The sequence below is a fragment of the Thunnus maccoyii genome, chromosome 19, assembly GCF_910596095.1.
Source record: "Thunnus maccoyii chromosome 19, fThuMac1.1, whole genome shotgun sequence".
Taxonomy (NCBI): domain Eukaryota; kingdom Metazoa; phylum Chordata; class Actinopteri; order Scombriformes; family Scombridae; genus Thunnus; species Thunnus maccoyii.
The window spans coordinates 21152794-21177500 of record NC_056551.1 but is presented as its reverse complement, the minus strand read 5'-3'; the positions used below and the strand labels follow the sequence as shown (position 1 = coordinate 21177500).

Genomic DNA, 24707 nt, shown 5'->3' with positions numbered 1-24707 from the left:
TTACTGTAATTCATCCCGAGGGGAACATGAGTGTCTGAATCTAATTTCATGGCATTTCATCCAATAGATGTTGAGATGTGTCACTCATGTCAACCTCATGGTGGGGTATACAAAAAGTCAGAGGATTACCAAAGTAATAAGGATAAATCCTCAAGAAAGCATAGATATCTGTAGCAAATTTCACCGCAATTCATCTGATAGTTGACATTTCAGTCTGGACTGAAGTTGTAGACCAACCAACTGACGCACATTGCCATCCCTAGAGCCATGCCGCTAGCGTGGCTACAAAATAAATAAAACATGCACAGAATATGTGAATACATCAATTTTTTCACACCTACACTGGTTAAAAATGTAGTAAGTGACCATCTGCATATAAAATATGTGTAATTTGGCTAACACAGCACTATACTGTAAACACCTGATCTTTCAAAGTAACTTTTGTTTATGTAAATCTAGTCCCTGAAATCTTAACAGGAAAACAATGATACTTGGATATAACATATCCAATCATATGATATACGTGCATCAGCAGTGATTCTCCCTGTGTAGCCGACAGGACATATAAAATCAGCGAATGTTACTGCAGCAGCCCTCACACAGCTGTCTAACCTTTCCCCATGAATGAATTTCTTAATGGCACTAATATCCTAAAGGAGATGTCTGACACTACTTGTGATAATGCTACCAGTAGACAGCTTGTACTCTCTCTCTCAGCACCATAATAAACTGTCTCCTCACGCCAGTTGATGAAGGCCCAAAAATATGTCTGCATCCTTGTCAAGGAAAGTAAATGAAGATAACAATAAATAGCTATATTAACTCACAATCAAACACACCGAATGTGACAATAATTATATTTTTTGAATATTTTGATTTTAAGTCGTACTTCCAAGTTTTCAATTTCGCTGCCTTACAAAACATTTACAGATAAGACACAACTGCAGTAACATCCATCCTGGATTTTATTTTTTTTCCAAACCAATAAACTAACAGAGATGAAATATTGAAGAGCCTGTGAGCCAGATAGAGATACTGAAAAGCCTATACTGTACACTCTGAAACGCTCTAAAGGCACTCCGAGCCTCTAAAGGAGTGGCACAACATGCACACAATCGTACATTCAATCTGAAACTTTTACATTTCAGTTCTTAGCTGAATTGAATATTTGAGAGTGATTGCAGTGCTTCTGATAAAAGCACCATTTGATAATGCAGACTCACACTGCACTCTGATATATCTACTCTCATTCATTATTTATACAGTGGTCATTTTTAGTCCCTTCCTTTTAACAAATAAAATAGTAATAATAGAAGACATTACCCTAAGCCGTGAGGCTGTATTTAAATGGCATTTGAAATCTCTCTTCGCTGAAACAGGTAGACCACATGCCCAAAGGATTACTTTATCTGAGTAAGGGGCTTGTGTGTATACATATTTTAGTATTTGTGTGTGTGTGACTGGACGAGTCTGTAAACACAAATGAAATCTCATTTACTTTATGTTGACATGAATGCTTCTTTGATGATGTGTGGAGGTTATTTGGTACAGTCCAATATGCTCATTCTGTAGAGGTAGGCAGAGCGCCTGGTGTGTTTATATGTGTGTTTTGAAGGGGCGTGGGGCCTAATAATGACAGCTCTTTTCTTTTTATGTCATATCTGCCATCAGTGCTCCTACCCCTGTGGTCAGACAGTCTCCAGGACGTGAGTTATGGCAGTGAAGAAATATTGACCAATTTCCTCTGACAACTATCAACATCAACCTGTACTTATCTCTCTCCTCTTCTCTTTGTGTAAATCACTATTACGATGCAGTGCACAGAACAGACACTAAATGACTCTAATGACTTAGACTTAATTGACAAACAGGGATTTTGTTAGGTACCTCTGTTGCTTCCCTTGTTTTTTTTTTTTTGTTTTGTCTAACTTCTGCACAAGAAAAGGGGAAAAAATAGACACATTTATAAGTGATCTATGAGTCATTATGCCCTGGAGGATGTTCTTCCCTATGTTCATGTAATTTCTGTGATGTCAGCAGCAGCAGTCAGTGCAAGCACCTCATATTCTTCCTTTCCATTGTATCCATACAGTACAGCCAAGAAAACCTGGGTACCACAGCTATACTCATGACTGTAGATTTGTCTTCCTTATCCCTCCACTCCATTATACCTCAGAGCTGAGGAACCATACTGTAGCTTCAACTGTACATTTGTCTCCTATATTCTTTCCCTGCCACATCCATCTTCTTTCTTTCTCTGAAAGGCTCGTTTTAAAAGAATCTGATTCCTGGGGGAAACTGCTCTTCCTCACTGCTTAAACTATTCAGAAAAAAATGTATATATTTATGTGTGTGTGGGTACTGTATATGTGTAAGAAAACAAATACCTATTGGTTCTATTATACAGTTTTTAGTTCTGTACCAAGACTGACTGGTTTTAAAAGCTAATTTTTCAATCATAAAGTTAATAACTGTGGCATTTGTGGGTGGTTGTTGGGTTGGTTTGGACTGTTTGATTGTGCATCATGCAGAGCTTTATGGAAAATAGGTTCTTTGATAATAGAAATGGGTTGCATTTTGTAATATCTGATGGCCTCTGATGGATTTTTTTGTGACATTTTCTTAGTACTGAAGCAGACTTTGTCGGGTGTCGTGACAAAGAACCATAAACGCTGCATGTGCACCCACACATTAACATGCCCACACATGCAAAACAAATCCCTTGGTGAGCTCTACTAAACTTACTCTATATAGAGACGTATGATCAGATATGAAGAAACAGGCTCCTAAAGGTCATCACTGACTGATGCTACAGTTCTGCTGATTGACATCTGAATCTTGAGCCCCAGTCTCTTCCTGTCACCATTACTTAAGACAGCTGCATTATCCCAGAGGTTCCCTAAGGGCTACCTTTTTACTGCAAATACAATAGAACAGAGAGATTTTATCACTGGCCATATCTGAATTAAGGCATCTAGAGTATGGGGGGAAAAAAATGAAATTGCTGTTCTCCTATTGTGCTTTTTATCAGTGTGTCTCAATTTCTCTCTCTCTCTCTCCACATCTGATTCTGATGTTTCTATCAGGCCCTTTGGCTTCTCTGTCTCTTCTGAGTATCTCCTATCTTCCCTCCCTTTTTCTAAGTAACCTGCTCATCTCTCTCAGTCAGTCTGCAGCAGTATCTGCAACAGTGCGATGGTATGTCAAGGTATGCTAATGAGGTGGCAGCATATGGCTCATTCCTTATTTAAGCTCAGCCGTTAGAGAGACAGTAAGCCATTCAACTCACCAAGCATCCCGTCTCTCTACCTGCCCCTGTTGGATTGCACCATGCTGATCTCTTAATGAGCCTCAAGCATTATCACAATCAGCTCAACACACCAGGCAGGATAAGTAACTGCTACATTATCACTTCAATCTGAGCTGCTATGTAAATCCTTTTATAGGACAATATTCAGAGAGCAGTTACTTAACACTGGTGCATCATGTGAAAGGGGTGTGGAGTCTTTTGGAGAGGGGGGGGGGGGTGTGCAGATTGATATGAAAGCCTTGCACTCACAAGCTATTTCTGTGTAGGCGCTCACACTTTGGCACAAATATCAATTCATGCACACACACATACTCTCTCTCTCTCACACACACACACATATGAGCATTTACCCACTGATAGGCTGGCATGTAGCTCTCTTCCATCATGCTGCGCTAAGCACTCTGTCACTCTGACAGTCTTGCTTTATTTGATGATAGGAGGGTACGACCTTGCCTATCTGACACAGCTAGTCACTAATTTACAAGCGCGCACACACACACATATACACACATATTCCCTGTCATGTCAATGTAACAGTTACTTGAGTTGAAGTTTGATATGTGCTGCATGTGTTTCTGGTAGACATGCAACATAAAACTGGGAAGAATGTGATAATCACACCATTAATGGACGCATACTTCAAGTCATATTTAGCTTAGCTGTTTCTGCTTCTCATTATTATTCTTAGAATGTTTGGCAGTGACAATGAAATTCTTGAAGAAGTATTAATGCTAGCACTAGTCTTCAGTTATCACAGACTGTACATTTGCATGTGTTTGTGTTTTTAGCCAGAGATTGCCGGCGAAGCTCTTTGAAGGTTGGTGAAATCAATCACACAAGGGGAGAGAGCTTTAAAATGTCCATCTTAAGAAGTTTTAAAATATCCAACTAAATGTTGTCAACAAGACAGCATCATACCCTTAAGCTAAAAGAGGATTTGATTTTATAACTTGTGTAAATAACTAAATGCAGTAGATGGATATGGAACATTTTTGATTCAATCTGCAGTAGTTTGCATGATAGAAACTGAATCCTTGAACGGTTTTGAGCGGATTCCAAAATCAGCCCTTGCATTCTTTACTAAAATGTGTCACAACCTGTAAAAAAGAGTTTTGATGGATACATTTAGCAGAAATTTGAAACTCTTTAAGTGTTGTAAGGCCTTAGTATTCTATTAAGAACTGCTCTGCGATCCCCGAGGACTGCTAAAGTACACTTCAGAACAAAGGGAAATAAATGGCTCTAACCGGTAAGTATGTGTGTGTGTGTGTATGTGTGTGTGTGTGTGTGTAATACATCTAAACCACACTTCCAAATATAACTTCAAACAGCTCAGTGTCAATGTTTGTTCACCTCGCCGTCTCTCATTCCCAAAAGACACGGCGCTTCCAGTATACAGTCTCACTTAAACAACTATGTTTACTTTAGAAAGGCCAGGCGACTGACAGATGTTTGATCACGGAAAGAAACACACGCTTAAAGAAAATCTCCTCTGTGTTACCTTTTTTAGAATATGAAATCCTCTCAAAATATTCTCACAGAGAAGACAAGGATGCAAGAGTTACAAAACCAAAAAAAAAAAAAAAAGCAGGTCAGACAACTAGAGCCCTGTTTAATAAAAACAGCTTTTCCGAGTTAGAAGTACAATGACAAATTAGTTTGCACATAGAGAATGGAGGCTGTCTTTTTATAAACTGGCTGTGCATTTCGTGTTGCCTAATGTAAGTCATAACCTCTAAATATCAAGTAAGATATCTCAGCATCAACAGATATATTAGATTTGCATAATCTAGTTATGCTATGTGATCAGTTGTCACAGTAACAGCTTACACCAGTTTTTGAATTACTACGCTTGCAATTGTGGCCCCCTTTTTACTTTGCTTACTAAACAAAAAAATGTCATCATAATTTATGGGATATATTTCAGTTTTTTTTGTGTCTCGCTGCTGTTTTATGCGCTCCCATTGTCTCTCTCTGCTCTTTTATTCATTTTCCTTTCAGCACTCTAACTGTTGGAATTCTCGCTTCAAATGTGACTAATTCAAAGTGCTTTCAAACATGTCCGCTTCAAAACTTGCGCTTAAAATCTCCTCACTCTTCTGTGATAAAACTTTGATGAGACCTTTTCGGATTGATACATACAATTCCTAAGGCTGTACAACTGTGATCGCAGCAGGTGCCCACAAAAACAGCAGAGAACCTCGTGTCAGAGTGGATGACTCCGACATGAGTGGATGGAATCGATGTTGCAGTTAGAAAAAGTGAGTGAATCACTCTTATTCTGGGTATTCAGTAAAAGCAGATTTTGTAAAAATCAAACCTGGTGAGAAGGCCTTAAGTTCTTTTCCATTCCCCAGGTTTTTCATTTTCATCTTGATTATGACCCCTTCTGAAAATGTTGCGAATGAGTGAATGCTTCTATTTTAGGTGGAGACCCAAACAGCTTAAAAGCTTTGTGTTTGCGCCTGTGCATGTGTGTCCACTGTAATACATGTGTGTGCATTTTCCTCTGACTCACTGTCCAGCCTCCTCCGTCTGTGGTCATGTCACAGTAGACCTGAAAGCCTGCGGGATGGTGCACAGGAAACACGGAATAGATGCCATCCTCTCTCTGACCACTGGCGTACAGATCACCGCAGTCACGGGGACGTGAGCCTAGGGAGAGGTGAAAGTAGGGAGACATGAAATAAATTAGGTCCAGTACGGCTGCAAAGAGAAAGAACGCTCAGGGCGGTAAAGTGAACTCGGTAATAAAGAGAAGATGAGGAAAACATGAGATAACACTTGTCACACTCTGTCTACAGCCAGGCACTAGAGAGGCACGTAAGTACAGTAAACATGAAGGAGTGGCTCTGTTTCCTGTCAAAATCTTGTCAAAACCCCAATGTGCTGGTTTTACTCAATTTTCTGAATTGTTTTCCAGAAGGATGAGTCTCGAAAAAAGATGGAAAGAACAATGAGGAGGTAGAGAACGGCTGTGTTTAGAGAGAAGATGCAAGAAAGATAGATGATGAGATGGATAGGGGTTGGAGGGTGGGGTGGGGGGCAATGACACAGTGAGACAACAGAGTCTAAGTGCAGCAAAGATAAAAAATGTGAGAAGAGACTGAATGCAAGTAGGTTGAAATGAAGACAGAAAGCCACAGATGTGATGCCACGGTGAAGAAACAGATATATAGCACAGAGATATACAGTACATTTGAGATAATATGTAGGAGTAAAAAAAAAGGGAAAACAACAGACATATGTGAGTCAGAGAGGAAGAAGTTTGGCTGAGTGAGGAGATATATACATTTGAATGATACTACACAGACGAAGAGTGGAGAGAGCATATAACAGAGAGAATTCAGGAAGAGTTAGTGCAGAGTTGAGGAGATAGAGAGGTCCGTATATCATTGGATAATCTGTTTCTTTGTTTGAAACCAAAAGCGAAAAACTGGAAATACTATTTTTTTTTTGTTTTGTTTTGTTCAGTTTTAAACAAAAATGGAAAAAACAAAGTACAAAGTAGCAAAGAGCTGTTTTTTTGTTTTTGTTTTTCGTGTTTTGTTGCTTGTCAGAATCAAAAAACGAGAAAACCAAAAAACAGTCAAATTTTGGTTTTCGCAAATTCCCTCTTCCATTTTTCACTTTTTGAAATAAATAAATGAATAAATAGGCCTACATAGGCTACATAAAAAAAGATATTTTTTATACAAAAAGTGTATGATATATTTCGTTGAGTAGTGTGAATTAATAGCCTAATTAATTACATATGTGGAAACAGCATGTGGTCCTTCTCAAATAGTTTTGTCTAAAGTGACCAGCAGAAGTCCCCACGTGTTACCAAATGATTGTTCACTGTTTGTTTCATATTAATAGGCTACCAAATAACTTCATAGTCTACAACATGATCAAGCTAATGTTCGCTTTTTTTTTTAAAGTTATTGTTCGTTGTCGGCTAGGTTACATAACCTATTCTACAACCCTGATTCTGTCATTTTTTGGTTTTTGGTTTCAAACGAAAAAAACAGATTATCCGATGAAACACGGACCCAGAGACAGGAAGCTTGTAAGTTACAGCAAAGCAGAACAGTAGCACCCTTGTCTGTGTCTGTGAAACCGGCAAGGGATACAAAATCTATTCCCTGGGAAGCAGGAGAGGAACTCTGTGATGAGGACAGTGTCATAGATTATGCATGCCAGCCTTCACCGGGTCAAACCCCTGAATTTAAAACAGCCAAGAGAGTTCTTGAAAAGGCCATACAAGATTTTTTACAGTCCCTACACGATATGAAATGTTTGGTCTCCCTGAAGCTTTTCCGTTTTCTCCCTGTAAGCCTTGACTAATAAGCTCTGATTTTCATCATCATCATCACACATAAATGGTAGCATTTCCCATTTCTTCTTTTCATTAAAGGAAACTGAAGCTGTCTAGGTTCCATGGGACATTAAAAAGAGACTATCATCATTATTTAAGAATTTGCTCCTCTGTAGCAAGAGCTTTCAAAGTTTTTCAGTTTAATGATCCCTTACAGGAGCAAGATTTTTTTCAAGCACCCCCCTCACGATGGTACTGACACTGCAGGTGCATTGGAATCACATCTCTCCTTAGCTTGGCTTGTGTTAAGCATATTCTGGCACTAAAAAATTGCAATCTGGTAGCTACAACATGTAACCTGACTCTCTGATGGACATGATGTGTCACGGCTACAGTCAGTTCTATTGCATAGCCATAAAGTTGGGGGATTCACGATGCACATATTAAAAAGAAGAATGGTCAAAATGAAAGGAGGAGAGGCTGAGATATTCCGACTTTTATCAGGTATTCAGACAGAAAACAGCCGTCTGTTAAAACAAGGAACGGGGCTGTATTGGTGTGGCCATGTTGTTGCAGGTACCATGCAATCCCACCAATTTAAATAATTGTTCCATTAGTCTGAAACTCAACACAGCGCCTTGCCGGATGACAGTTAAAGGATACGGCTGATGTTCTATATTTTTATTACTGTTACATCCAAACAAAAAACAAAACCAACAATGTATTAGTCCATCTCTCAAATGTTTGGTCTGGTTTCTACTAAGATATAAATCTTTAAAAACAGATCACAGATATATACTTTCATTTTAAAAAAGACTACATAATTTTGTGAAACAGCTGGACACTGAAGTTTAAAGCAAACATGGCTCACACAGGACTAAATAGTGCATTTTTTTTTTTTTTTTTTGCAGAGTATTTTGAGTGTTTTCGGCAGCAGGAAAGTGTATGTGGGCTTGACTTGAATATACTACAATGCCTATGTTCATCGTAATAAAGAAACCTGTCACTCTGTGCAATAGTGTGCTACAGTGATGTGTTTTTAATAGATTTTGGACAACATTGGAGGACTGTGCACAGAAGAATGAGCTACATATATCAGGATTTGGCTACAAAGACAATACTTATTAGTCGGATTCATTCAGTGTTGGTGTTTGTCTTTTCATGGGATTAGCTGACAATAAGAAAAGTCTTTAATATCACAAGACTTATCCCTTTAAAATAGACATTTCTTACGATGTGTGTATAGCTTGGGTGAGTGTGTGTGGTTAGTGTTGGATTGGACTGTTCAGGGGATCTCATGTGAATGGCGACAAAATCATCAGTCACATAAACCCTTCAACGTAAGTCACACTGACATCACAAGCACTGACCAGTAGGGGCTCTTTTAAATGCTCACTGTACTAGCATCTCCAGCTAACACTGCTAATTTAGTAGCAAGCATTGTAATTGTTTCCAACCATGAATATATGTCCTGATATGTAAATTTGATTTATGATTTGACTTTCTTTAGTTTTAAAATGCAATGATCATAAAATAGAATAATTAATGTGGTAGCAAAAATAATAATAATCTACCAAAAGCAAAGCCCATACTGGCACTGCTGACAACACAAATGGACTTTAGCATGTAAATAATTTAAGCGGTACAACCACTGTGCAATAGTAAAGCAAAGTTGAATGCAGTCCATGAACTGAAACGTAGGACTCCTACGGTGGTTTTATCCAGCTCGGAGCCAGAGCTGAGATAGGCTTCACTGCTGTCAGGTTTGGATTCATATAACTTTGAAAATCTAATATGCTCTTATGGGAATCCAATGCAAACAGTACAGAGATGAATACTTCAAATATTCACAGGCGCAGTGGGACAGACAGGCAGTCAAAGATATTCATGGTTGTGTTCCCTACTTAGACACGTATGCACACAGCTGTGCAGACACAGCCATTAAAAAATTGAAAAAGTGCTGTTTAGCATGTGTGCATACAATTTTAGCCTAGTGTGACCAGTTAATACATGAGATACTCAGCACCAAGTACCCTGACCTTATTTCGGAATTAACATAGACTTACAAATGGAAACATACAGTACATGTATGTGAGATAGCAGTACATGTACCATTACCATAATGTACCATTGGTGTAGCATATACATCCTAATTATTTATACGCATTGTGATGTACTGTAATAGACTCCAACACTACACTTTTCTGATTTCACATACAATGCAACCATTACATCATTATATTGATCTCCTTTAATATCTACACATGTATCATTGTAACCTGCCTTAAAGTCAAGCTCAATCCCACTCTTAAGAGAAAGCTGTGATGGTGGTGTCTGAACACCACAATGATAACAGCCAAAAGCAAGGTAACCCACACAAAGATAAGTGCTTTCATAAAAACAACAATATATTGCATTTTCAGCATAATGCATCCCACTACATTATATAAATATACACAGGCATTTAGAAAAGATTCATTTGCTATATATCATTTATGATCAGCACTGATGTTTTCATAGTTTTTCTTTCTGTTCTCTAGTTCAGTGAAGATGTCTTTGACAAAATGTCAAGGCTATGTTCTACAGAAACACTGACTTGCCACTGGCTGCTTTGTTATATAGTTTGTCCTGGCTGTAGCTCTGTGGAGCAAAAGGAGTGGAAGCACGCACGGTATCACATGTAAAGACGAAGACAGATTTTTAAAATAAATGTATTACCACATCATAAAGAGACAGAGACTACATGTAAAAGTGCTTTCAAAGCACTGTGCTTTAGACCTTGGAGAGAAAATGAGAAGCTCTGTCTGTGGTGCTGAACCCTGATGCTGGTTTGTAAATTAGTCTGAATGTTCTATAGCCTTATCCCTGACATTTACATAGCTTTAAGATACATATGCTTTAAACAGAATGAATGTAGAGCATTCAGTGCATATTTAAATGAAAAATACTAGTATTTCAAGTAGTGATCAATTTTAAACCAAGCAACAGAGAAATTATTCCTTAACGTGTTCAGATCCTCTGATCATTCCAATGGACATAACTTTTCTAGGATGTCTAGATCTATATTACTGTCACCTGACAAATACACAAACTTATTTGACTGGATGTCTATAAACCAATAACAGTGTTCCACATCATCTAAGGTGGGCTGCAATAGAGCCGAACCCCCTTTTTCAGCAAGCATAGCCAACTGTGAAGCAAGGAGGAAGCATATGGCACATTTTAATCTATTAATCATATTGTTAAAGTACATCATCTGTGTTTAAACTGTGTTAAAGTAAACATGAGATATTATATTATGTTTACATGTCAAAATATCATATGAAAGATTTATAGCTTTTACTCAGGATTCGGAATGGTCAGGGGATCTGAGTGTTTGTTAAAATAATCCAAAATATATATGCCATGTGTTTTAAAGCATCACTTTATTCATTGATATGAGTTAACCATTCATGAAAAATCCACAAAAGCCACAAAGGAGAGAATGTCTGCCATGACAACGGCATTTTCGCCTTAAGATTAGGCTGTTATTGCCTCCTCACAAAACAGTATAATGACATGTCAGATCAGGTATTTCAGTTGTAAGGGCAGGAATGAGATCAACTGATGCTGTTTTAAGAATGTTCAAAATATTCTATATATCATATACACATTTGACATATAAATCAAAGGGAAGGCCTTGAATGCTTAACAGATCCAGCACCATGGAAAGAATTAACATCAAGAACAAGTGTTGACTTTGGTTTCAAATGTAATTTTTCTTTATGTTGTCTTCCCCTGATATAAACAGGGAATTGGGGAAATCTCTAGAATGCCCACTTTAAATGGCGGACAAAGTAAACAAGGGCATATTTATTCACTGCTGTTCCCTCATATCTCTTTCAGAAATCTTCTCCAGTATGAAATGTATCCCACAGTTCTTTGTGCTGTCACTGAATCTGTGTTGTACGGCAAATGAAAAGGTCTGCATATTTCAATAACCACATGTCCCCAAAAAGACACATTTTTCATCTCAATAATTTATGTGTATTTTTATTTTGTTTTAAATTAGACTCACTGAAAAAGGGCTTTAAAAAATGTATTGGTTTCAGTAAACACATATGACTTCTTTTTTCCAACTCTGGAATGAGAGAGAGTGGCTGCACCAGAGATGGGCTTCTGAATACATCTCAAACTTGGATCTAAAAAGTGAGACATTTTTCAAAATAACCTTCAAATAATCTTCAGAAAAGACTCTTAAAGAAGAGGTAACAGCATTAATCAGCAAGAACAGAAGAGGAAATATCATCTTTGGATATATTTTTTTAAAACAAAACAACTAGCTTGCTATCAACTGCTAACAGATACCTGCCACTGTTACCAAGATCGTCTACGTCTACATCTGTGTCATCGTGTGGAGTATACGGGAAATGTCTATCATTGACAGTAGTTTCTTTTGGACATTCATAACAAAGACTTTTGCTATGAGAAATACTGGCTGGGAGCTAGCTAGCTGAGCGCGCTTGGTCTGCTACGCCCGTGGGCTAAAAGGAGACCACGGCCTTGCCTGGAGCTGCGCCGGAAACATCGAAAGTGTTGCGTCAGGACGTGGAAGCGGGGAAAACGCAGAGGAGTGCAAGCTCGGATAACTGTTTACCCATACAAACTGGCAGTTCCAACAATCATGCTGCCTAATGTTCTCTGGACAGCAAAATGGATTATATAACTCCCCCATCAGTGCTGGTCACTCATTGACATGCAAGAGCTGTCCACATTGAACTGAGACATGTACTTTTCTCTCTAAATAGACTTTAATGCACTGTTCTGCTAACTGCTCGTTCCTTTTTTTTTGTTTTTTGTTTTTTCTCTTGGGATTTACATGTTTTTATCATTCTTTTAAAGGGAATTTTTAGATATACAGTATATCTTTATCCTTTCTGTTGTTGTTGCACTGCTGTTGGCTGGGAGGAACAACATTTCCTTTTTTGTGTATGCAAATATACAAGAAAATGACAATAAACTAAATCTTGAATCTTGAATCTTGAATCTTGAAATGAAGTTGCTGAAAATTGAAAAACTGCTCATGTAGGAAAAATATCAATAATGAACTAAAGAACCCTGACAGACAGCTGACTGAACAGGACACCTGTTTCTAGGAGGCTCCATATGAAATAATGAGAACAGGAGCAGTCTATGTGCCATACTCCAATAACAACACAACAGGGCTGATGTAATCATCATTACAACCATGAACTGGATGCTCACTTAAGTATGTCATACAGTTTGAGAGTTTGAAAAGACATAGAGCGCCTACATAAGTATCCCTTATTACAGAAACTTTTGACTTTTCCCTAATAAACATCTTCTAATACAATGCAAAACAATAGCCCTGGAATAAATATTTCCTTCTGAAACATGATATTAATTTTCTCTTTAGAGTTTGCCGGAAAAATGTTTCTTCACATCTCATTGCATCATATTTTGAGGTGTTGTCTTGTAATTGTGTTCTCCCCATACACTGTGCATGCAGAGGGGGGATGCTATGCAGCTTATAAACTGTCTAATGATTAACTTAGCAATGGGGAACAATATTCTTTCTGTCTCTGTGGCTGTTACCATTAATACAGAGCCAGGAGACAACAAATTAAAATAAAGCTTGAAGAAATTATTCCACAATTGGGCTATAATACCCACTTTGAAATAACAATTGTGCAAAGATCCAGGGGATAATTTACTCTTTTGACTGATTTATAATTTATTGCCACCTCAAATTCTGGCATGTTTCAAATTGTTGTTTACTGATTGCCTCAGATATGCAGGAAAAGGCATAAAACTGTGTGAAACAGATGACTGATGCACCACTGCGGATGTTCAGCACCATGGACAGAGCCTCTACCGGTCTACTGAATGTAAATTCTCAGTGAAAAGTTTTGATTGGCCTCATTTTACAAGTATTGATCTGACTTTTGGTAGACTTAAGATGCAACTGTGAATGACTTTATAGAAATAAAAATATAATGAGTGTATAATATAGAATCAGAGCATTAGATGCACATTACACCCCGTATGAAACCAGGAGATCCTCTAATATTTAAAACATTTCGGAGCAGAGTCACACAAAAAGATAGAAGCATGTTTAAGCTTTCACTTTTAGAGCAGGTAAAAGGTTTTAGGAAACAACAGCTGATAAATACCAGGGGTGCTTGCTAATTGTTCAGTAGCTTTTAATAAAAGACCCAATGAGTCATGTAAAGAATTTCAGTCCCTTAGAGTAAAAGTAAAACAAAAGTCTTGCAAATATGCCTCTGTTATACCTCTGCTCTTCTATGTCACAGTCTTCTTACATGCCTATGCCTTCATGTCTGCAGATTTATAAAACATCTACCACATTCACAACCTTTGTGCCTCTCATACTCTCTGTCATAACTCTGTTATTGTATGCTGTGTATTGTACATGAGCGGCCTTCACTCTGTGCTCCTTGGCTACCTATGCGAGGCAAATTCAACAGGGGAATGCCATCGGGTATACTGTGCCTGGTTTAAAGCCTTCCAATGGGATGATGCCTCAGGTCCTTCTCTGCCTCTAAGCCACACATCCCAGTTGACATGCAAGCCATTTCTCATGTACAGTAAAAAAAAATTCCACATCTCTTGCAAGGCCACTGGATAATGTGGATGAGATGTGGCCGAGAAAAACATACTGATATCACCAGGAGAGGTTGGGTTGAATGAATATGTGGGAAGATGGATGACAGACTGACCACACTGGAATATAAATTAACAAAATAGTGGAGTCAGGCTAACGGAGGGAAATAACACATAACAGAATATATGGAAGAAGGTCAAACATGTAGGTTGCCAGTGATGACTGAATTATACATACAGTGACGGAGGGACAAATTGAATATCAGACAGACAAATCTATAAAGATGTCATATAATCTGTCAGACAGGTACATATACATATAGTCAAGCCAAAGCTCATTTCTCTTACCATTGGAGCAGCCCTTGAAACGGGCCCCTCTGACAGGTGCCCTCTGCAAGTCGGCCTTGACACGTGCCTTCAGGCCCACGTTCTCCTTCTGCATGGCATTAAGAGCATCGCTCACTGAGTTCACTACCTTCACCATGTTGATCTGGCTGTCTGACAGCAGCTGAAAGACACACACAGTGGGAGAGAAGAATACACATTTATAGTCAAACCTATTAGCAATGTAATTATGCCAAACCCGTCAAGTTATAATCCTCAAGGTTTTCATCAAACCAAATTTTTGATTATTTATGGCTGTAATTTATTCTGCTATTCCCATCAAATGTGATGACATTCATTAGTTACCTCTCTATATAGTAGTTTGCATTGTCAGTGGCAGAGTCTGCCATTCTTGCACTGGATACGGATGGCATTTGATTCACATAAAATAACCCATACATGTACTAGACAATAGTTCATGCAAGAACTTGCATGCGCACATTACCACGCAATATTTGCACATACCTGTATGTCATGTAATGACTGTTATAACCCAGAGGTCGTATAGTTAACATTGGTGTATTTGTGTATTATGTGGTTTAACCCCTCTCTGTATTTACCCTATAGATCTCTCTCTCTCTCTGGGGAACCTGCCGTGGTAGCTCTGTGTAATGGGCTGCAGGTGAGCCTCTCTGATTGGCCGTGTGAGTGATTGTGATTGAGTGTGTAGGTTGTTCCAGGCAGATCCAGCGTAAGACCTTGAAGTTTAAAGGCTGGCTTCCCTCTGCTCCTGTGGGCTCTCTTGTATTCACTTCACTAACCAGCCAGCCACCCAACCAATCAGCCAGCCAGCCAGCTAGCCCATATGTCATGAACTACCCCTTTGTAAAATATTATAAATAGTACTAGGATCCAGAGGGGTGGGTAGCATTTTTGTTAATCTCTTTTCTTCTGTTTCTTCTGAGTTAGGCGTTTAATACGTTTGTATTTGGGTTTATCTTTGTTTTAAGCAGCCAATTTCAGGTTGATTAATTTAGTTCCCTTTTGTTTGTTATTTTGCTGTTAACCCACTCTGGAGCCAAAATGTCCCTAAACAAATGTGTGAAATAAATACTTTTGAGGGCTGTAATTCCTTTTTGCTGCTGGTTCTTGGGAGCTGGAAGAGAGGAGGTCCTGGGCATTTTTAAAGAGTGACAGTGCAAGTGAAATTACACAGATATAAAGATGTCATTATCTTGGCAAATGGACTTTTTTTTTAAGATGTTCTACCAGGGAGTTGCTAAATAAACCAGAACTGAAATCTTAAGATTTATAACTTTAAGATAAGCAATCCAAAACAATTTGTAGCCTTTGATTTATGCCAAAATTACATCACATCACTTTATATTGCTCTACCATCTGACATTTTAGAGTTTAGTGCCAGATCTCTGTAGTGTAAGAAGTGATCATATTCACTTCATCTATCTCACAATGCTTATGTTGGCATAATGTTTGTCATGTGGATTTTATTCAGTATTAATAGCTTGAAGATGCAACTCTTTTCAGCGGGCAACTCAGATGTTAGCACATCCTTGAACACACAAGCAAGGGCAGTCTCATCTGCATGACCATGTGATGACAATGACAATGTGACTTTGAAAAAAGAAAAGTCGGGAATAAAAAGCAAAGGCTGCCATAGGGAAGTATATCTAAAAAGTTCTGGTATCCTTTGGAAAAGGCACTAATGTAAGTTATACTCTGTAGTTAATGGGCTAAAACATACAGTATATAACTAGCCCTTTTGGGAAACACACAGGTAAAAAGACTGCGCCGTGTAGCAAAGACACACCACATGGTACTCTATCCCATAATGCACCTTGGTGAATGCTGTGAACCACTAAGAGCCCTGTGGGAAGGCTGGTGATGAATGTGTGTGCTAGGACTAGCAGAGAGCAGGGTAACCTCTCTGGTGTGCTCTGGTCACTTCCTTACCTGCAGCCCTTTATGTGCTGTTCATTGCAGAAAGGTCGTTTTCAGATTTTGCCCTAGTTGGCCAACGCCTATGCAGAGCCAGGTGTTGAGCCTCATATGTACAGTATACACACAGCACACTTTTGCAGGTATGAGGAATATTCCTGCTCTCCCTGTTACTCACACATACACACAATCTCTCTCGCTTTTTTTTTTCCTCCTCTCTCGTCCACATACACACATGCACACACGCAAAGATCCGCAGTGCTCAAAGTCATATATAAGAGAGACAGAGTCCTCTATCAAAGGTATGTCTGTGCAACTATATTCAGGTGTTAAAACTGCATTAGACAGAAACCCCAGTGGCCTTTCCTTGGCCTCAATAACTATGTAACACACCTCTGAGGCACAGCAAGCTGCTCTGCAATCATATTACATAGGCACTGGGGCTTTAACCCACACACACAGAAACAAACAACAACAACAACACGTTTGCACACTGTACATGCCCACATGCAGGTAAAGAGAGAACCACAAGCACACACACTCACATACATGACCACAATACAGAGAGTACCCACTGTGCACAGCAGCTGGGCAGGATACAACAAACAGAATTGGTTTTTCTGCTTTGTGAATGTGTTATTGTTCCAGAAGGCATCAAGTTTGTGTGTGTATGAAGGGGTAAGTCTTTAAAAAGGTTTTTAACATGATTTAAGAGATGAGTTCACCTCTAAGTGTTGCGTTCTTTCCTGTGTGTAAACTTGACTTTTTTTTTTTTTTCAATGCGGTAATTTCATTAGGTGAGTACACACAGTATGTTTGTTTGTGTGTTCAAAGGAAGAGGAGTGTCTGCAGTCTTAACACTAAGCCTGGGCTGACACATCAATTAGGACCATGATGTAATTAGCTCTCATTAGACAGCCCTTCCATTGCTTCACAAAATCAGTTACACAGCAGCACTTAAGGAGACTTGTTTTTGTGAGTCAAGGTTTAAGCACAAGCAATATGGGGTGTTTTTTTCTACATCTGAGGCAGACTGTTTTTTAATGTGAACATAATTCACAGCGTAATGTACAGTTTCTATTACTTATTTATTGTTTTGTGTAACTGCTTTACATGTGATTGGATTATTTTGGTGGAACACACAACCTTGTGCGTTTTTGTCGGCACAAATCAGATATTATAGAACATAGAGACATGTTCCCTGAGGGGTAAAAACCACACAAGAGTTTAAAAAAGTAATTCAATTACAATCTGCCTAACACAACATCTTCTCTACACAGACAGTATCTATAGTCAACTGTACAGTCAACTAGAGCCTGGAGGAGTAATTGCGAGAAGTGAGAGGATCCATCGAAAAACTCACCCTCTCTTTCCTTTAGACTGGTGTAGCCAGTGCAAGTTGAACATAATTTAAAAACTCATGCATATGCTATTCCACTACCTAACTTATAAATTAAAGTAGCCAATAGGTGTGAAGAATAATGAGACAAACATCAGATTACTTTGCTGGACCTCTGCCAGTCAGGACTTTGTGGAGGACTGGTAATATTACAGTGTAATGACGCTTTACGTTAAAGGATGTAGTTCTTATTTCAGTAATACCCATTTACTTCACTGAAAAGTTACTAATGATGTTACAGCGTAGAGTGTAATTTCTTGTGTCTCATTCGCAATCTGGCTCTGAGGCTTCCTATGTGAAGGCAGGTCTCAGAAATAAATCCTGCCTGTTATGATGAAAGTCTATCAGGTTTTGATTCATGGATGCTGAGTTTATAAATGAATTCATGAAGATGATATCAACAGGGTACAGTCAAGCTGACTGTTAACCCCGTCCTTTGTTATTGTGTTGCACTTTGCCAGCCATGTAGCTCCCAGCCACCTCTCTGCTCAGATGTTTCCACATGCTGCATTTTAGAAACTCCCATTCCTTTTCATCATTTGGCACCTGTAATACAGACATCTGACTCCACCTCCACCTTCTCAAGAGCCTCTGGGTATCTGTTTGTTTTCTCTGTGTGCTGTTTCTCTGATGCCGGTAAACTACATCTGAATGCACATTTCGAATCCTGACAGTAAATGTTAAGATTACATGCTGGATTAACAGGACTAAAAATGTGCCAATATCCCATCCACATACTTTGAGTTCCTCCCACCATAAAACATGTACATATAGGCAATAAAAATCCAGCTGTACTTAAATTGCCTACCAATAAATTCTTGTCTTGACTTACTGTACTGTATGAAAGCGGCACACAAGCATTCGGGCAGCCTCTGCCGCACTTACTGTATTCCTCTGATTAAACAGTCTCAGAAATCCTAGTCATTTGAGAGGCCTCTGAAGCAAAGAAACAATGAATAAAAGATTACCCTGATGATGGACAGAACCTTTACACAAAAAGGGAATGTTTTTCTAGCAAATCTGACTCATATCATACAGAGAGTGGGGCTCTTTGATCAGGCTTTTGATTTTGTCCGTGTATGGTTTAGTGAAGGGTTGGGGATGGGTAGAGTCCAGCTGTGCAATGAAATAATTATTTATGGAATTGATGGTTGGAATGGCCCTTTAATGTTTCTGTGCACACTACGGCCTAGTGTGTCATTAGAGCATTAGTCCCTGACACATGCATCAATATGTGGTGTATTCCATTTTTGGGCACACAATTGGTTGTTTTGACATGCATGTATATCATTTGATTTTACGCATCTTGTTTTGTTTTCACAATATCATTATATTTAACAAAAACACAATTTATTTCCTCTAATTTATTTTGCAGAGGATCATACAGCAAGCAATCCCTAAATGATAATTGTAACAGAGATTGTTCATAGGCAAATTACTAATTGTTATTGTATTTTTTGTATATTTAGAAGATAACATGTTTTGGCTATTTTGAAATGCTTTTGTTCCAGCAAATGGCTTTATACGCTATATTTAGGTTTTCATTGTTCTGAATTGTTTCTAATTGCAATGGTTTGGAACCTTCAAAAAATTCTTTATTCCACTGAATTGATGAGCTACATCTTTGAAGCTAACCGTTTGATTAATTGACTTTCAGTTTCCATATTTTGTGTGACTTTTATCATTATCCACTCTCATTGAGGCTTCAAAATTATTTGTATTACAACCCTGGTTGAAACACTACTTTAAGCACTTTATGAATCGTGTTTTCTATTAATTTATTTGTTTAGTTTCTCAAGTCCTCAAAGGACTTTGTGTCGACCAGAATGAACATCTTTAGGCAATATGGTTTTCTATTCTACAGCAGCAGAGGTTCGTCTAAGATCCTTTGCAGAGGTTGTGGGTGTCACTTGTCCAAAACATTAATATTCCACAGGCACATAATTCAGTTTAAATTGTGACCTGTGGTTCAAGGAAATCAGTAAGGCATACTCTTTCTCGTAGCCTTTACGTCCTTGCAGGCTTTTTGCAGTCAGACACTGTACAAAGCGTGTGTCTCTCAAGTCAGTTGAATATGTGAACTACATTTCATGTCAGTTGGACTTCTGCAATGGGGGATCTAGCCCTTGCAATTTATCAATGCTGAAGGGTGCACGAGTGCATACAAGTCACAAAACCTCCATGCTCACTCCAGCTACTAGGCATTATATATGGTTGACTATATTGGCTATGCACAAGGCTGCCATTGTAGGTCAGAGCTAAGAAATACATTTAGCACTTGTTACCAAGAGACCTCAGTTGAGACAGCAACCTTAGAGCCATTGACAAGAATGTAACGAGAACATTCCTCATAAGATCTGAAGGTTAACACCACAGTAGATGTGGTGATGTGAGGACATCAGACTCAATGTATTTTGTTAGATTGAGAGTTAGATAATGTGGATTTTGTGTTGAAAAAATGTTTGCTTGAAGTTACAGAAACTGTGATCCAGAGTTTATGGCCATTTTAGTAAATATAAAGACACTGTTACTGTCAACAAAAAAACAAAGCAAAGAGCACACCATTTTTTAGACTTTGACATATAACTATGTCTATGTTTTTCCAGTCAACATAAAGCAAAACACACAAAACACAATCTGGCTTATGACAATATCACAGCACTGAGACTGCACTACTAAATGTATTGAATGGCATTTGTATGCATGCCGATTCAGATAAATTTCAGTCCTGTGCTACATCTGTGTGGCCTTCGATACTGTTGACCATAATTTACTGGAAAACTGGGTAAAGCTATTTGATACAGTCCTTAGTCTATTCAGGTCGTAACTAGAAGTCAGGGGCTTTGTTGTTGCCACTGGCGATCATGAATCTGAGCAGATCAAGCCAAAGTCCCCCAGGGTTCAATTTTTGGGCCTCAAATTTCAGGGGTAACTGAAGAAGGAGGAAAGACTCTGACATGCTGAGGCACAGTGAGCAATCGCCAGTTAAAATAATGCAAGAGTCCTACAGTGACATGAATATGATTTGGAAAAATGTCAGAAAATAGGGAAACAAGGCCTTAGTCAAAAACAACAAATATTCACTTTACAGCACTGTTATAAATTTATATACCCCCCATTTGGAAGTATCCCAATTAAGGAAGGATATAAAAGAAAGACTACCATTGCCAGTATTATATTTTTGGCTTAGAGCAATAAATCTATTGTTATGGTTCAATATTTTTCTTGTTTTTCCCATCAGAGTGCTTTAGTGGAATGCAAATGTGTGTGCTTCAGTGTACCTTTCTATTTGAGGCTGCAAGCAGTCACTGTAAAAAATTAATATGTCCCTTTTTGGAGAATCAAAACAGATTGGTCCTAAAACCCACTGTAATCAGATTCTCCTGCTCATCATCTCAGGGGCATGTGGAAGGGTTTCTCTCCATGTGGCAGACTGAAACTGTTCTTCGGGGGGTTGCGGCGCACACAGAGCCATTACTAACACTGGCACAGTCAGCTCTGTGTCATCGTATAAATCAGAAGTCCTGGCCACAGGTGGCCCATAGATCACACAGTCACACCATGGTGTCAGGCAGAAACAGCGGATGTGCACACCACATGCCTTGCCTCCAAAGAGGAAATCAATCACCTAGATTGTCTAGGCTGCCAGCACCACCTCCACTTAGCCTCAGTGCCCACTGCACTATGCCACCTACACCACATTAACAGCAGTAAAGGGACTGGGCCTCTTTCTGCTTCTATTGTGCTACCAATCGGCACCCATGATTTTAAAGCCCATGGATGCCAAGCAGACCAATTCACTGAATTTTTGAGTGATTTCTAAACAATGCTGAACCCTGAGCTTAAGAGTTCTGGCTTAAAGAAAGGATTGGTGGAAGCGGTGTACATTCTGTTGTTTGAGCTGTATGGCTGGCAGCTATGAAATCTATTTACTGCAGAATAGAGAGACTGAGCCTGATGGGCCAAAATTAAAAGAGCATGTAGTGTGAAGATTTCCCGTGCACATTTAGGAAATGCATCGTCAATAAATCAATGTGGACAGCGCGAAACTAAAGGGGGTCTAATGATGTTTTCATCCAATGTGGAGTCTGTCTTGCTCATCTAGGGAAACATTATGTTATCTTACAGAATAAGTGGGCAAGTTGTTCTGTCTCTTGAATCATGATGGGCATTTCTTCCCGCCGTGACCTCATCTTCAAACACTAGACTGAGTGAGTAATACTCAGTGGGATGTAAGCCCTATTTGCACTTTAATCTAGCTGTTACTGGGCTTGTACAGTGTAAAGAGAAATTAACATGGTTGAGTTGGCATTGGATTAGTAAATGATGGTGCTCTGATACTGCAGTCAGGGAAAGGAAGGGACTAAATAACAGCAACCAACAGAAAACTTCCAAGTCTAATGAGCTGTCACACATCTTAAGGTGGTTTCACAATCAATACATATTGATAGTTGTTTCTCAATCCAGTCCTCAGGCACCTCTGTACAGTATTTAAAGTCATGACTTCAGTAGCAAGTCTTGGAACCAGTTTTTACTACTTAAGCAATCACAATTAAATTCAGTCATAAAAAAAACAAAGAAAAAAACAAAATCTACCTACTGTATTGTTTTTCCACACAAAATGTCTACCAAAAAACAGTGTACGAGTTACATTATGCATGAAGAGGTACATGACTTTTTCTTTCTTCCTCAAACCACAGTTCAGCATTTCAACCTCTACAGTAGTAACCAAATGACCACCACAGACTTGTTCATTAAAAAAACATTCATGACTGTGTGCCAAGAAGATGGGACAAGAAACTGGAGGAAAGTGCAACATGCAAGTATATACCCATCATTCCAGATGGATTTTCAAACATTAACATATATTTAACCAGTCCATTGTATTACGCTACTGTATAAGGACTAAGGAGAGAGAAGAGATTTATGGCTTCTGCAAACTCTATGTATATTATTTAGTAGAATCTCTAGATTTTTTTTCCCTTGTTGTCATGCCCTCGCCATGATCCTAGTGTTTTCTCCCTGTTTCTGTTTTTTCCTTGTCTCTCTCTCTCTCTGTTTGTGTGTGTTCTTGTGTGTCCATGGGTGTGGCTGCTCCTTCCTCCTCCTGTTCCTTGCTTAACCTGAGACTAGCACTCCTGCTCATCATTACCTCATCAATTCAACAGTATATCTACCCTGGCTCTCTCTCCAGTCTTCGCCAGATCGTTCAGTCATCTGTAGTGATAGTTAGATGCTCGGGCCAACTTTACAATATGTTTTTTTTTTTTTGCTCTTTAAGTATTTTTCACTGTTCTAACCATGAGTCTCCCTGCACTTCAGAACTTCAGAACTCCTCCTCGTGTGCCAGCCAGCTTTCTCCATTCAACAGTCATCTGCCCGTCTGCCAAGACTCCTCTAAAGCCACACTCATTACCCAGCCCTCTGTCTACCTGCTCACCGCTCTGCTCTCCTCCAAGCACCTGTCTGTCTGCCCACTCTCCGCTGCAATCTCAAAAGCTCCACTTCTGCCTGCTCAGCCACAGGTTCACTCACTCCCTGCTACTCCGCTCTGCCTTCAGCTCCCGGTGTTCTCCTGGCCCACAACCTTACCTTCATTCTTATCAACAGATCTGAGTTTTTGCAATAAACCTTCGTAAACTTCTTCTCTGTCTCACTGTGCTGTGTTTGGGTCCATTCGTTGCTGTATTCATAACACTTGTACAGTATATGTCGAATGGGATGTTTTGGCTCTCTGAGCTGTTTGGAGGTGAAACCATATTCAAAGGTTTACAAAGAAATGCAGAAAGAAGGTGAATTTCACCAATACTGGTAAATAACATTCATACATTGTTAGGTAGTTTTATTCTCATGATGATGATGATTATTGTTTGGTAAACATACTATTTTGTTAGTTGTATAAGGTAGGCTTAGCACATATATTAAACAAACTGTAATGACAGATGCAGCTGAAATTTCATTAATATCTACATCTTTTTGTATTATATTGTGACTCAAAAACTAGTCTGACCTGACCTAGGTTGTGTACGCTATGACTTCACAGCAATTTTGCATGTCCACCGGCAGTGTTGCTGCTTGTGTGTGTGTGTGTGTGTGTGTGTGTACATGTCTCACCTGTATGAGGCGTCCCTGCTCAGTCTGCAGTGTGTTCAGATCTTGCCCCAGGCTGCCCTGGCCCCTGCGTAGGGATTCATAGTCCATTTTCAGTTGCCCCGCGTGGGCTGACAGCTTGGCCACCTCCTCAGCCAGACTGACAAGAAGAGCCCGATCCTGGCCTTTCACTGACTTCAGGTCAGAGTCGTGGTCGGTTAGTGAGTGGAGCAGTGAGGTCTGCACACCCTCCAAGCGTAAAAAGTTACTGTTGTAGTCGGGGCAGTTAGGATCGATGAAGATGTTGATGCGGGAGCCATCGCCTCTCTCAACAGTAACCAGGGCATTGGCTTCATCCTGATTGGTAGAGATGTGGGGTAGGCCATCGGACATAGGTGGGGCCTGGTAGTGGTTCATAAAAAGGATGGTGCCAGTTACAGTGACAGCGAGCAATACGGCCACGAAGAGCAGGATAGTGCAGAGCAGGTAGCTGCAGCTCATCCTCTGTAAGTAGGAAGAGGGGATAAGGAGGAAATAAGGGAAGGAAGGGAGAGAAAAAGTATGTGTTAATATTACAATTGGTAGAACACCAAAAAGGATGGCATACCACCTGGCTTATTCAAAAAGAAATGATTTTCATCCATCACTGGCAATATTCTAAATGCCAGATGCTCAGTAGCCAGTAACATATAACTATATCCCCA

At 39.2% G+C, this 24707-nt stretch overlaps 1 protein-coding gene across 1 annotated transcript in view; it reads right to left on the bottom strand.

Annotated features, from left to right (window-relative positions):
- fibcd1b (fibrinogen C domain containing 1b) overlaps positions 1–24707 on the bottom strand; it is a 116952-nt gene that overhangs the window by 51898 nt on the left and 40347 nt on the right. The window contains exons 3-5 of the mRNA XM_042394260.1: positions 24028–24507; positions 14583–14742; positions 5829–5965 (exon numbers count right to left, since the gene is read on the bottom strand). Of these exons, the coding sequence (XP_042250194.1) occupies positions 5829–5965; positions 14583–14742; positions 24028–24507 (777 nt within the window). The remainder of the gene's footprint in view (positions 1–5828; positions 5966–14582; positions 14743–24027; positions 24508–24707) is intronic.